Genomic DNA, 14937 nt, shown 5'->3' with positions numbered 1-14937 from the left:
TCAGTATTAAGCATATACTCTGGTTGTAGTTGGGCTTTGTATGTGTTAGAACTTTTACAAAATCCTTGTTCTTGACCAAACTATATTATGTGTTTATGTAGCTACTACTGTGCTTTTACAAAGAGATAGCTGTGACTACAGCCACGTTTTTCAAAGGTGATGATGAGGTGTTAATAGTAAATGAAATTATTTTACAGGATACTAAATTTTGCCAGCATGTAAATCTTCCTTTAATGTATTGCAGCCTAGTTAGCTGTCTTTGGTGCCCTCTAGTGTTCTTCTTACATGCACAAACCATAGCTAAAGAGATTTTAAAAGCAAGCTGCCATATTTGCTTGTCCTGTTTGGTTTTTTCTTTATCAGTCTTCATCCCTTTTTTCCTATGAATGTTAAAAATGCAACAAAAAAATCCATTAATCATTATCACCTCGGCTCATTTGCATCTATCATGATAAAGACTCAGGTATGATGTGCAAGGCCATCTTTTCTGACAAAACTTCTCGTGTAATGATGAGATCTTTTATGTTACAGGCATATCACAAAGTCCTGCATGTTGTTTCCACTGATGTCTTTTTTAATTTGCTGTCCTGATAATCAAGTCTCTATGATTGCAATTTCATGCTTTAAGGGTTGGTTTTGTTAATCTTCTAACTTATTTTGGTACCTAAGAAGATCCAAAGAGTTAGTCCCATAGGGTTGCAGCGTATTGGCAATGTTTCACTTGTACTTGCTTTGTGTTATAATGTTGTTCAGAGTTTCTGTAGTTTATTGTCATTTGTGTACCATTTCAAGAAATATTAGAGTACTTGCTCGTGCACTCTTTCTGTTGCTGTACAGTGGTGTATCAGAAACTCCTGTCAAATACAGGTTTGGTGCTTATTACTTGTACACAAGAGAACAGCAGACAGTTTAATTCCAGAGTTAGCTGTTTTTATTGCTTGATTCTTGGATCTGTTTTCATAAACAGTATGAGAACATGACACTTCAGCTTTAATACCTTATATTTTTTCCTGGTTAAAATTGAGATTGTGTTTGTTTTTATTTAATCAGTGAGTTTACCTTTTTTAACAACAGATCAAAAGTTCTACATCAATATTTATGAACTGTAAAGCATGAATCAGAATTTGTACAAAGGAATCGCTTTCATCTCATTTAAATGTGCACTTACATAACTTGGATATACTGGATATTTTTATGAAGTTACTTTTTTGGATCCAGTATAGTCTACTGCTGTGTTAGCTAAATCTCATATTTGTGAGAAATACTGGAATGATATAGTTCTGGAAGCAATCTGACTTAAACCACAAAATTAATCATTCTGGGGCATGCACAGGCCCCGGAAAAGTTTTATATTGCTTTCTCTCAGTACCTCATTCCTGATCTAGGGAAAACACTATTGATCGAAATTGTCATGTACTTCCCTTCTTGGGACAACTATTCTGTTAGTACTGAGGTGGGCTTTTGTGATCCTTAGTCTTCTAGGTACTAGAAGATAACTGTTCTCTCTGCCTAGAGACAATAGTAAGATAAAGGCTTCTGACACTCTTAGACTGGAAAATGAAATGCTATTGTTCAGAACAAACTGAAATACTTGATTTGACTAAAGAAATAAAATACCAATTTTTTTAATGAAGCAGAAGATAAGAAAATGGTTACTTAGGACTCCATTTCATACTTGTTCATATTTTTAGCCATCACTTTTCACTAATATCTAAAATACAACTTTTAAGCTTCAGGAAAGTGTTTCATTTCTGATTTGGGTTTTAGTAAGTTTAGGACCATATGCACTGCAAGTGGATATTAATATTAGTCAAGTAAATCTGTAAAGCAAATGTAACTGTGCCTTAAACTCAGGGATTTGCCTGCCTGTATGTTAGAGATGCCACATTTGTGGCGCTGAATAGGAGAAAGAGCAGTACATTGTGAGTCAGTTTTGCATTGTATTGCAGTACTGAAAGAAGCATTTGGAAATAATAACTTAATTGTTCTGGCACTTTTAAGATGCCATGCAAAAACGCACTTGTGGACTCTACTTTCTGAGTAGTCTTGTTAGAAAGGGAAAAATATAACTCATAGAAAACACTGGGGTTAGCAAGAACATTGCGGGACGGGGGGAGCAAGGTAAAGAAAATTAAAGTTGCCACCAGGAGGAGCAGTACCAAAATACTCTCATTTATTTATTTACTGGCACAGTCCTCTAGTACTGTAGAGTAGCAGCTGTAAACTATCTGTATCTTTGGGATATCATAATTTTTTTAAGGGTAGGGTACTAAATATAGCGTATTAGAATGCAACTAAAAAACCCAGAAAGAATGCACATGAAGAACTTTAATATTTTTGCAAATTATAATCCAGAAAGTAATGATTCTTTTGACATTTGACATTTGAAATTTTAATCACAGATTTAGGACTGTATCCTGGTTTCAGATTGTTATGCTATTAGCCAGACTCTCTGAATCAAAATTAGATCTATTTTTGTGCCTCTGAGTTGAGACGTAATAGAATAGTTTTCAGGAGCTGGTGTATTGGTATTATTGCTAACTACAATCCGCTGTATCTCCTTAGACCAACCATTAGAGAAGCAGGCACTCAGGCAGTGTAGCTGGCTCATGCACATATGTCTATACTAGAGGCAAATTGTCTGCTGTGTCAGGGAATAACAGGAAAGGAAAGGAATGAATTCAGTGAGAAATAGAAAGTGCCATACCTTGTAGGGTCTTGTATTTAAAATTTAAAAATTTGACATAGAATGACTTCACAGTGATGGGTATTATTTCTTATGTAATCAACAAGGAGAATTTTTAAAAATTCCCCCCCCCCCCCCCCCCTTGGGTAATAGATTTTGCTGGTACAGAAAATGTGTATAGTTCATTACATTATTCCTGAAATGCTGTGATGTTGTACGTATAATCTAAATCAGGCTTTGGAAAGCAGTGGGATTTCCCATAAATGTTTTCAAATATAGGTATTCCATATGAATTTTGTAATTCATTAACTGGATTGTCATTAGTTCTCTGTTTCACATTCCTGGCCCTTTATTGTCACCGATTCAAAGTGCTACTGTATCTCTTCATTATATTAGCTCACCTACCCACTTACCTGTAGAGCACATACTTAACCACTATTTTTCTACGTAGTATCAACAAGTAATTTTGCTCACTCTTGTGACAGAGATTTTTAAAGAGAACTAAATACTTGAAATAAGCCAAGTTGATTTTCTGTTTCTGAGGTGGACTTCCAAAACTGTTTTGGAGGATTGTTTACTAGCTAAATTGAATGGGAGTCTGTCATCTGGGTGCTGTGTGTAATGTAAAATGCTGGGCATGATACTTTAGTTAAGGGTGATCAGCACAACTCCTTGGTGATAGTCCATTGCAAAACAACCAAATCACTTTCTATAAATTGTGGTACTGATATGGAACCCAGGGAGGTATAGTGGGTCATGAAAATCACTGCGATATTCAAAACTGGATACTGGTGCAAAGTGGGTATGTGGGCCACGTTGCTGTTATATCCACCCTGCCATACATCTGTGAGAATGAGGAAAGTTTTTATTCTTCCTTTATATGGAACATTTTTCATTTTTTAATTTCTTTTAAAGTTTTAAACCTGAAAGTCTAGCAGTACAACTAGGTCATGGGAAGATATAAAACTAATGAATAAGCATTTAAATGATTGCTTCTTAACTTTGTTTATTTAAATTATCTGCTGCATTCTGGCAAATGTTTCTCCATAGGATGAAGATGAGCTGGACTCTCACACCATGGTGAAGACTAGTTCAGAAAGTGCTGGTACCATGAGGGCCACAAGCACGATGAGTGAAGGCGCTCAGACAATGATTGAACATAACAGTACTATGTTAGAATCAGACTTGGGGACCATGGTAATAAATAGCGATGATGATGAAGAGGAAGATGGGACCATGAAAAGTATGTTGTTAATTTACTTTCCTTTTCTTTTAATAATATAATGTTTTCTCATACTGCATGAGAACGTTCTATCATCAGTGGCATTTAAGTGTCAAGTTCTGTGGTTAAAACAAGGGCAGAAGGGTATTTGTGTCTAAGCACTCTCTATAGCTTGTGGAGAAAAAGGTGACTATAGTGAGAGATTCAAAGCAGAAGCCTGGTTTTGGTGCTTTGCTAAGCCTCCCTGGAGGACTCTAAAATTAGCCTTCTGTGAATTGTCCTTTCTACTGCTTGTCACTTGCTTTTTGCCTCCTGTCCCACATACATTTGGACCAGTTCCTTGGAGCTAAACTGGAGTGATGTGATTATGTGAGAAACTGCTGCTTCAATAAGAGTGGTCCTGGGAACTCGTCATGACTCTTCATGGGTTCAGCAATCGGTACACATCTTGCTGCAAAATTGTTTTGTAACTTATGATCAATTAGCAGATTTTTATTTTGTCAGTTATTATTTGAACATTTGTTGGAGTATAATTCAATAATGCTTGATTTAAGGCAATGGTCAAAACCTAAGTATGTTGAAACATAAGTAAAAAGTCTAAATTTACTTAAGCAGCATGTGAAGGAGTACGTAACAAAGAGAAAAAAAATTGCAAATGTTTTGAAGTATAAAATTATAAGTTATGCTGAAATATGTATAAATACGTATTTGTTACATAGTTAACTTACATACTGATGTGCTCATTATTTGGCTGAAGACTACTGCAGAATGAGGCCCACTGAATTTAATAGAATTATTTGCTTTTGCTTAAAATGGGCAGCATCAATAGATGAATCTAACTCAAGCTATAGGTGTCTGGTTTCATGAGGCACAATTTAATGTTTAACCTCAGGCAATTGTTTGGGTGGCGGGGGGAGGTAATATGTAAAGCTAATGTCTCAAGAGTGGAAATCAGTGCCAAATAAATAACTTTGTAGAACGCTTTATAGCAAACATACAAGTTGTATTTGTGTTTGCACATATACACCTGATGTGATTTATGCGAGATTAGCTGGAAGTGCAAAGCAGGAATATGTTTTCTTTGCTGTTTAATGTACAGCAAATTAGAAGGAAGGAGGGGTTTTCTTGATTTTTTTGTTTGTTTGTTTGTTTGGGGGCTTTTTTGTGGTTGGTTTTGGTTTGTTGTTGGTTTTTGTTTGTTTGTTTTTGGTTGGGTCTTTTTTTTATTGTTCTCAGCAATAAGATGGCAGCCATACCTCTGGATAAGTGATTAGTTTAAGTAGGATGATTCACCTCATGAAGACACTCAGTATGTCCTTTGATTTGTTTTTGTGCTGAAACAGTATTTACCTATTAAACTGTGAGGCTAATGGAGGGTTACTACAAGTGATCTTAAACTCATCAATTTCAACAAGTCAAGGAAAAGATGAGTAGTGATGTAAAAAAAAAAAAAAGGTGGAAGATATTACAAGAAAATTTGGAGTAAAGGATAAAAAAATAATTCTTAGGGTGGAAGTATTATGAAGTAGGGTTTAGTGCAGTTTCTGTGCAGCCTGTCAAATCACTTCAGGCTTAATAAACAAGTTCTATATAAGTAGTATACCAAATGCACAACACTATCCATGTAGCTTTTTTATGTGCTGGGAGGAAATACCTGTTAGTATGCCAGACAGATCAAAAAGTGTCATTAGGTTTGCACTGCAATCTCTTTATCTGTGTCCTGTTTGTCTGCTATGTTGCTGGAGACAAATGTACTGTTATTTTCAATTTTTAATTGATTCCAGTAACAGTCTGTGGTTAGAAAGGGAATTACCTTTCTCTACCTTGGCATTTAGTCAGTATAATTCTTAAACCCATTCTTCCTTCTTGTCAAACAAGAATATATGATCTTTGGGACAGCAGGCTTCTTTCCCTCCCTCACCCCATAGGTGGCTCTCTTGAGACCTGTAACTCTAGTGAAGGAAAGCCCACAAACTGAAGGTAGCCTAATGGCAAGTGATGGTTTCACCATTCAGCTGGCAGGCAACAGGTTTGATTCCAGTACTTACTTGCAGAACGTTCTTGTATTTTGCCTGAGACATGCATTGATTAAAAACTAGAAATAATTCAAGAATGGGACCTCTCCATCTGTCAGCTGAAAATAAATATAATTCATGTCCACTGTAGCTGGTCCTCCTCTGGTTCTGTGATTCATGTACTGTTGGCTTAAACAGGAGGAATAGCAAGGGTCCTAAATAAATGTCATCAGGAAGGGACATACAAATCCTTGCTCTCCCTGAGAGGCAGACATAGATTTTGTGCTTCTTTGTGCTTGACAAAGACACAAGGTTTTGGAGATTGGTTGCTTTTCCCAATATACCTTTGTAGGCAAGGTGGGCACTTTCTACATGTTCGTGTGATTTGATTATAGTAAATCAGAACAAGTAGCTTAAAAGTGCTCTTTGATACTTCTGAGTAATAGAACATTGCAAGCAAGAAACTTGGAGAAATAAACTTAGTGAACTAGGGAAGAGAGATTTCATTTCCTTTCTAGAGACACAAAATATTTATGACAAACTTTTTGTTTTGTAATTGCTCTAGTGTTTAGTTTCAGGTTTTGTTTCCTTCTGCCTTTTGTTTCCCTGCTCAAGGACAAAATAAGAAACAATAATAAGTTTTTATTTATAAGTGCCCATGCTTAGAGGCCTCTGGGAGCCATCACAGAAAATAACTAAAACCATATTTTTTTCACAAATAGGGAATTGTGCCTGGATAAAATTGGGATTTGGAACAAAAAGAGGCCTGTCATCCTACCCCAACATACAATATACAGCCTAGCAATAAACAACATTTATGCCTTCTTGCTTAGTATGCCTGTGCATGCTCTGAGCAGGGACTCCGTGGTATGTACCCGGAAGGAGGAAAGGAAATGCAGAATACAGAGAGGTGAGAGGACAGAGCTTAACTTTAGGAGGTTTACCATGGAGTGGAAGAAAGAGTGGGACTGATGGAAGGTAGTACTGCTTTTGTTCAGCTGCCTGGATTGTTCTTACTTTCATGTAGAAGCTTTTTCATATCTCAATTCAGAGACAAGTGTTCAGACCAGCTTCCCCACATTCCCTTTGTGGCTTTTTGGCAAGGCTTAGTGTTAGGGCTTTCTGGTGCAGCAAGAGTACTTCTGACTGTTCTCCTTTCTCCTTTTCATTAACACTCCCCCCCTCTTTTTTTTTTTCCCCTGTTAAATTTGTATTTGCCATCTGCTTTGGGCTGGAAAACAAGTTGCCTCTTCTTGCCATTTGGACTTATTCTGGGTATCTAGCTGTTGCTTCAGACTTCAGTGAAGCTTCTAGATAGTTCATGGTTGGTAATGAATATATTAAAAGAGGACAGTGAACTAATGAGGTGGCATTTGACAGATAGAATGTAGAAAAGGGGTCAGGTTTTTACTTTATTATTGCCCTATAAGACATGATGATCTAGGTTTAGTCAGTATAATTTTTAAACACATTCTTCCTTCTTATCAAACAGAAGAATATAATCTTTGGGACAGCAGGCTTCCTTCCCCTCCCTCCTCCCCCATAGGTGACTGTCTTGAGACCTGTAACACCAACGAAGGAAAGCCAGCAAACGAGGTAGCCTGATGGCAAGTGATGGTTTCATCATTCAGCTGGCAAGTGACAGGTTTGGTTCCAGCACTTACTTGCTGAACTTTCTTGTGTTATTGTATTATGGGATCCTTGATTACAGCATGACATGCACTATGCTGTAGAACCTACATTTTGAAAGGAGAATTCATGAGTTGGTTTTGTTGTTGTTGTTTGGTTTTTGGTGGGGTTTTTTTGTATGTTTTTGTTTTGTTTTTTTGGTTTGGGGTTTTTTTTGTGTGATTTCAGTGCATCCAGTGTAAGAGATTGTGCCATACTGTAGGTCAGTCTCCTCTATCGTAGGAGGTGGATGCTTGGGTAGCTCTGGAGTGGTGCTTTGTAACTCTTAGAAAGGCCTAAGTCCCACAGCTGGTTTTTCAGCTGAAAAGCAAAAGCTATTGATATGTGACTTGTAACAGTCTGTGATGCAGGTCCTACAGGAATTCAGCAATCAAGCTTTATTATGGGCTGGTTTCAGTGGTGCTGTAGCCTGGGCATTGATTTTTCATGGACATAGTTTTGTTCGAGCATGTTTACTGTGCCCACATTAAGACTGTTTGCTTGATGGCATATGCAGGTGTACTAGTGCTTTACTCCTGTATATATAGAAAGAGATGATAGGTGTTTCCAAGCCTATTCCAGTCCTCGAGCCCTCTCCGTGTGGTTGGTGATAAAGTTGTTCATTTATGCCACGAGTAGTGGTATCTTTTACAGATGGGATTTTTTTTCAAAGAAAAACATCCTGTTGGCAATTCTGCTTCAAGAGCTGTTGCAAAATGCTAGCTTAACATGGATTTTCTTTGTTTTCCTGAAAGCAGAAATAAAGTATAACTCAGCTGGAATGGACTAATGGGTTTATAACAGTAGTGTCATTGGATATTTTTTCCTTTTCTCCAGGAGGTGGAAAAATAGAACAAAATTTATTAAACCAGTTTTACAATTCTCATTCTCAGGAAGCAAAGCAATGTTTTGTGCAGGAAACTCTTTTCCCCATAAAAAATTCTTTAAACAAGTTCACACTGTTTCAAAAAGTCTGTGAAGGCTTTAGCTGGTTGAAAAATATGTGGATTTTTGTCCTGGTTTCAGCTGGGATAGAGTTAATTGTCTTCCTAGTAGCTGGTACGGTGCTATGTTTTGAGTTCAGTATGAGAAGAATGTTGATAACACACTGATGTTTTCAGTTGTTGCTAAGTAGTGTTTAGACTAAAGTCAAGGATTTTTCAGCTTCTCATGCCCAGCCAGCGAGAAAGCTGGAGGGGCACAAGAAGTTGGCACAGGACAGAGCCAGGACAGCTGACCCAAAGTGGCCAGAGGGGTATTCCATACCATGTGATGTCACGTCTAGTATATAAACTGGGGGAGTGGGCAGGGGATCACCGCTTGGGGACTAACTGGGTGTCGATCGGCGGGTGGTGAGCAATTGCACTGCGCATTATTTGTACATTCCAATCCTATTATTATTACTGTTGTCATTTTATTAGTGTTATCATTATCATTATTAGTTTCTTCTTTTCTGTTCTATTAAACTGTTCTTATCTCAACCCACGAGTTTTACTTCTTTTCCCGATTTTCTTCCCCATCCCACTGGGGGGTTGGGGGGAGTGAGTGAGCAGCTGCGTGGTGCTTAGTTGCTGGCTGGGGTTAAACCATGACAATTTTGCATTTAAATGCCGGTTGCAATTATTTCTGATAAATAGGTATATTATAAAACAAACAACCAAAAGACTGAATGAGGCCTGAATTTGAATGAAGACTTGGGTGTATAAGTCACTGTGATGTGAAAACCACAAACTCGGTAACCACTTTGTTCCACAGCTCTCTGTAGTCAAGCATTTCGTAGATACAACCTTTGATAGACTCCCAGCTGCTCTGGCCTAAGGAACTAGTGATCTGGTTTCTGCTGATGCTTCCTTGTGATTCAGAAACTAAGTAGACTGACCTCTAATTCTCTGAGGTGGTTGTCTAACAGGCATTTATTAGCAGCTGAACTCACCCACTCATAAAATACAGTCACAGTTTCTGCTTAAAATATAGCTGAAGGAGGTGGCTGTGGCAACCTTCTACATGGTAGTTCACTGTTAAGTGCACTTGCCTGGACATTGAGGTCAAAATTCTAGGCTCTCTTCAACCTTATCGTATTCAAAGCTGTCTCCCATTTCCCAGGAGAATTACTGCCACTGTGTTGTAGGCCACCTTGTGTGGTAAGAAAGTAGTGGTAGGAATGTAGGAAATATAAAGCCTGAGTAGTATATGTTGTTGTATAAGCTGTTGTAGCCTTTGTAGTAGAGGTGATAGTCCAAATAATGCTAAAAGCAGATTGCAATACAGCTTCTCGCTCTAATAGTGACAAAGCAATGTATTTTGAGGGAATAAAGATACTGACAGGATCTTCACGGAAGCACTGCAGACAGGAGAGCCTGATCCCCTGACTTCACCAAAGAGGCAGCAGCTGGACATGTTCCTCAATCGAGTGGCAGATGGAGATCCCCAGGATGGGGAAGGCTGTGGAAGCTTGTGGCTTTTGGCAAAAGGAGGAAAGCTTTCCTCTGTAGATTTGGAGCTGCAGAAGAGGTCTGGTGCCCCAGTAGTAACAGAGCAAGAGAAAGACTTAGAGACTTCCCATAGGAAATTGTAAAAAAACCACAAACAAACAAACAAAACACCACCACCACCACCACCACCTGCCCCCTCCCAGGAAATTGTAGTGGGAGACTCACCCTTGTAGGAGATGGATGCCCTTATCTGCTGACCTTACTTGCTATCTAGGGAAAGTTATTTCTTGCCCAGGGCCCAGTCCCACAATGCTGAAAGACTGCCAGGGCTTCTCCAGTGCTTAGACTATTGTCTCCTGCTGCCCAACCATGTGGGCATGCGTCAATGATACTGCTAGAGGAGACCTTGAGAGTGACGTCGAGAGTAACTCTAGGGTCGTGAGGGTGTTCTTGATCATGATGGTGAAGGGAAAGCCTTGGAGGAATGGATGGATCCTATGGGTCAACACTTGGTTGTGCCTCTAGTGTTGTTGACAGAGGTTTGACTTCTGTGATCATGGGGCCCTCTTTGAGGATCAGAGACTGCTGTGGATAGACGGGTTCCAGCTGACGAAGTAAGGCAAGAGTGGTTTTGACCAACAAGCTGGACCTGAGTTAGCCAGACCAGCATGGGGGAACGTATACATGGCTCAGCCCAACACAGAGTATAAAAACTTAACAATTAGCAGCAGAACTTTTAACGGATTTAAAATCAATTTAATATTAATATAATACTTTTCTGTTGCAAATACATCACTACAAAAGCATTTTTATTTATAGATGACATCAATTTAATTTGATCAAAACATGCAGTAGAATGGAATGTGCATTCCTTCTTATTATGAAATGTGTATTTAGAGGTTTTTATTTTAGTTGTGATATGTTTTTGAAACAGAGTTGGTGGTGTGTTATATCATTGCCTCATTCATTTTATCCAGCATACTTTTTGGAAGAAATTCTCATATGTAACTATTTGGGGACATCACCATTGGCTGTATTCTTATCAGGTGTATTGCTGAGGTAGAACGTATGTTTTCAGTGTCCATAGTGGTCTCTGCATTCCATGGCTTGCCAGAAATTTCTCGGGTTGCTGTTTTTATTGTGGCTTTCTTCCCAAAGCCATCTTGAAGTCCTGCAGTGGGCAAGTCCAGGGTTGTTAAGAGACTGATATTCGTAAATGTTGAAACTGTGGCAAACATTTTTAAACATGATCACCTTTTGCTGAAGAGCAAAGAAAAATGGGAAGAACTGGAAAATCCAAATCCTCCTAGAATGGAACAGTCTATTGTGCAATAGGTTTTCAGTGCAAGTGTGGAGTGATACTGATTGTGCTGCAGATTTTTTGTGGCAAATATATGGCTTGTGTAAAAAGTAACTTACTGGATAGTTGAGTGAATTAATTGTCCTTAAAGGAATCTTTATGTATTGTACTTGTAAATTCTGTGATTCTTGAAAGACAGTTGACAAGATACTGTTACTCTGTTGTTCATGAAAGTTAGAAGTGCTTTCAGACCAAAATGATCTTCTAATAACCTTACCTTTTGCAAAAAAAGTGTAATCCACATCAGTTTACTCTGGCATAAAGAGCCCGAGTGTTTTATAAAGTCAGTACAAAAGAGGTAGGAGCCTTCACAGGGCCTTTAAACTAGTAGGTGTCAACCTACCCCATTTTCCATGAAATATTAACTAAACTTGTTTGTGTTAGGTTAGCTAGAGATCTGAAAAGACTCTCTTTTTTCCTTTAATTATTTGTAAAAGTAAAATAAAACCTTAAAAATAAATCTTTAAATATATCATTCATTGTTTTTACATTGGGGAAAAAACAAACAAATCTTGAAATACCTTTGGTCCCATTGTTTTGCAGGCATAATAGTTCTGGTTTTGTGTGTGAGTTTTTATGTTTGCAGTGAAGGTAAGCAGCTCTTGTTCTTTTAAGTGGGTTAACTAACTGTATACTAAATTGGAATCAGAAGTGAGTTCTAAATTCTTATTTATCAAAACAAATAGAACAAGTCCTCAAAGTGTAAAATAAATGTACTTTGCTCATTTTCCAGTAATTTCAGTCCTGTTGGCCCACTTTCCTTATTATGCATTTGATAGCAAGGAATTTGGAGGGGTTGGTTTGTTTTACATATGTAGGCAGTCTTCTGTTACATATATAAGGAAGATATTTATAAATAGCTCTAAAACTTAAGAGCAGTGCTTGGAAAATCTTTAGTATTTTCTGTTACATGAGAGGAGGGAGACTATCTTACCTGTAATGGGCCAACAATTTGGTACTTAGGGTTTCTAACAGAGACAGTGGTAATCTTCTTGTTTATAAGTATGTCTCAAGGATGAAACATAAGTACAACCATCTCAGCAGAAGAAAAAAATTGGTTGTGAAAGGCCAGCAATGTGGTGTCCTATCTTTTTGGTACAAATAATTTCAGGGGTTTTGGGCAGTGATCAACAAGTAATAAAAAGTTTGTATTAAGAAAATGCATGGTATTTCTGTTTTTAATTCCACCTCCTTCATACTATTACCTTCCCTTGGATCTGTTTTCTAAACCTATGCTTTGCTAAAGTTTAGATTCTTCAGTTTTTGCCCTTTAGTGCTTATTTCTGTAGTTATTTGGCATCCCTGCTGTTTAGTTCTCATCCCTTCCTCAGTCTCAGACTCCAGAGATCCAGAAAGCTCACTCAAATGATCTTCAGTTCAGTGGGGCAAACTTGGGAGATTCTGGAGAAGAGGTATCTGCTGTGTGGTCTGTTAAATTCAACCTGGAGTTTAGTTCACTGAATGTTTTTGTTATGGTCGTGGTTGTCATTAATTAAAAGATGAGTAGAGATAACTATGATCTGGGATTCGAAAAGAATATTAGAAAAGAACATGGCAACAACTGAGAGAAAAATCAGCTAAAAAAAATGCGAGGAGGAAGTGTGTATGGAAACATGGCAGACTAAATGGAAGGATCATCATGGAGTTGAAGAGAAGCAACCAGAGTCAAGTACAGTAAAGCCTAGAGCAAGACAGTAGAAGAACACATTAAAAAAGCCAGAAGAAATCGTACTAGAACAGAATAATGTAGAAAAAGCAGAAAGAAAAGAACAGGTAAATCAACATGCTATAAAAGATGGCAGTACAAAAATAAGCATTTGTGAAAAAAACAGGATGCTATTAATCTTGCATTAAAATTAGAATGAATTAAGAAATGTTTAAACAGAGGGAATGGGAAGAGATGATGAAATAAGAAGTGAAAGAGGAGGGGGAGAAAATAACCACTTAATGAATTAATAAAAACAAATGTAAAGCCAGATAAGATCAGCAAGTCCTAGTGATCATGTTAAGCACAAGCTCAAAACATATTTCCAGTTGTTTACCTTTTCACTTGTTAAAACAAGTGGTTCAAATAAAAATTCCTAATTATTTTATTATGCTTATAATTAAAAACTATAGTTCTGCCTGTGGGTTGTTTTTTGATTTTTGTTGTTGTTGTTGTTTGTTTTGTTTTTTTTCCAGCTTAGTTATTTGTATCTCTCATCCTGTTTCATATTTTACTTGTGGAAATGTATTTCATATTGCTCTATGTAGAATGTGTTACCCTGCAAACAAGTACACGTTTCATGAGTCAGTGCTATGCAGAATATAGTCTCCGAGGTGACAATTATGTAGAACTACTAAAGCATTTCTTATGTTTATTTATTGTTCTATTTTGTAATGAATTTGCTTTGAAATCCCACAAATGAAAACAAATTTCAGTCATTTAGGGTTGTAGATTTTTTTTTTTACGTTTAGTTTCATGAAAAGGATAATAGAATGGGAGTTCACGCTGATTTCGATCTGTTTCATAAAGCTTTTGCAGCTGCGTAGATGATGACAAAAATCCCCCAGGGTTTGCACACCATGGAGATAGGGTGCTTTGCAGCCATCTGTAGAGTGTGATTTCATAATTTGCTGAGAAACCTCATTGGCAATGAATTTAATAATTAAGCAGTGTCTAGACAAAGTTTGTGTGGTTGTTTTTTGCAAGTTCTTTTTCTAAATAATTTTTAAATCGCACCTTTGGTGAAACTGATGGAACTCTGTTGCTTTCCTACAAGTGTGTACCAGGCCTTGACGTTAGGGGCATTCAGCACCCAAAGGGATGCTTAGCACCTTGTGTTATTCAGTCTCTATAACAACAAATAGATATCGCATGAAGTAACTTCTAATATTATTTGTGTGTGCAACTCTGAAATGTCTTGAACATTTCTCCACATTGTATCTTGCTACAAAAATATCATTCTTCGGCTATGAGCTTTTATGCCAAAGATCCTCAGGGGACAAATGGAGGCTTGCACCACATACAGATGACTGTATTAGTTTCTGTAAAATCCAAGAAAATGAATAAATGGAGTTTATTTTATAGTGCAGTAAATCTTTAAATAATTTAAACTTTTTTTTTCTTTTTTCTTTCAACCAAGGAAATGCTACTTCACCGCAAGTTCAAAGACCTTCTTTCATGGACTACTTTGATAAACAAGATTCCAAGAATAAAAGCCCTGAAAACTGTAATCAGAACATGCATGAACCTTACCACATATCCAAAAACGTTTTCCCTGATAACTGGAAAGTCCCTCAAGATGGAGACTTTGATTTCGTAAGTACATTTTTATTGTTTACTTTCTTGCATGCTGTTTATTTTATATGTGCCAAAAATAGTTAAACCCTTTCTATAACTATGTTAATACAAGTAAAATAAGTAAACTTTCAAGAACACTATCCAATTATCTAATCTTAATGCCTTATTCTGGTTGTTGAAATAAGTACATTTGCTTAACGCAGGACCTTTTTAATGAGGAATGGTATGTGACATTATGAATATATTTCTTTGTAACTACTTTTTTTTTTAA

At 37.2% G+C, this 14937-nt stretch overlaps 1 protein-coding gene across 1 annotated transcript in view; it reads left to right on the top strand.

Moving 5' to 3' along the window:
* Positions 1 to 14937, top strand: part of STK3 (serine/threonine kinase 3) — a 146446-nt gene that overhangs the window by 81749 nt on the left and 49760 nt on the right. Inside the window, exons 9-10 of the mRNA XM_052786913.1 lie at positions 3737 to 3929; positions 14509 to 14684. Of these exons, the coding sequence (XP_052642873.1) occupies positions 3737 to 3929; positions 14509 to 14684 (369 nt within the window). The remainder of the gene's footprint in view (positions 1 to 3736; positions 3930 to 14508; positions 14685 to 14937) is intronic.

Source organism: Harpia harpyja, chromosome 5 (assembly GCF_026419915.1).
Source record: "Harpia harpyja isolate bHarHar1 chromosome 5, bHarHar1 primary haplotype, whole genome shotgun sequence".
NCBI lineage: Eukaryota > Metazoa > Chordata > Aves > Accipitriformes > Accipitridae > Harpia > Harpia harpyja.
This window is presented reverse-complemented; position numbering and strand designations above follow the sequence as displayed.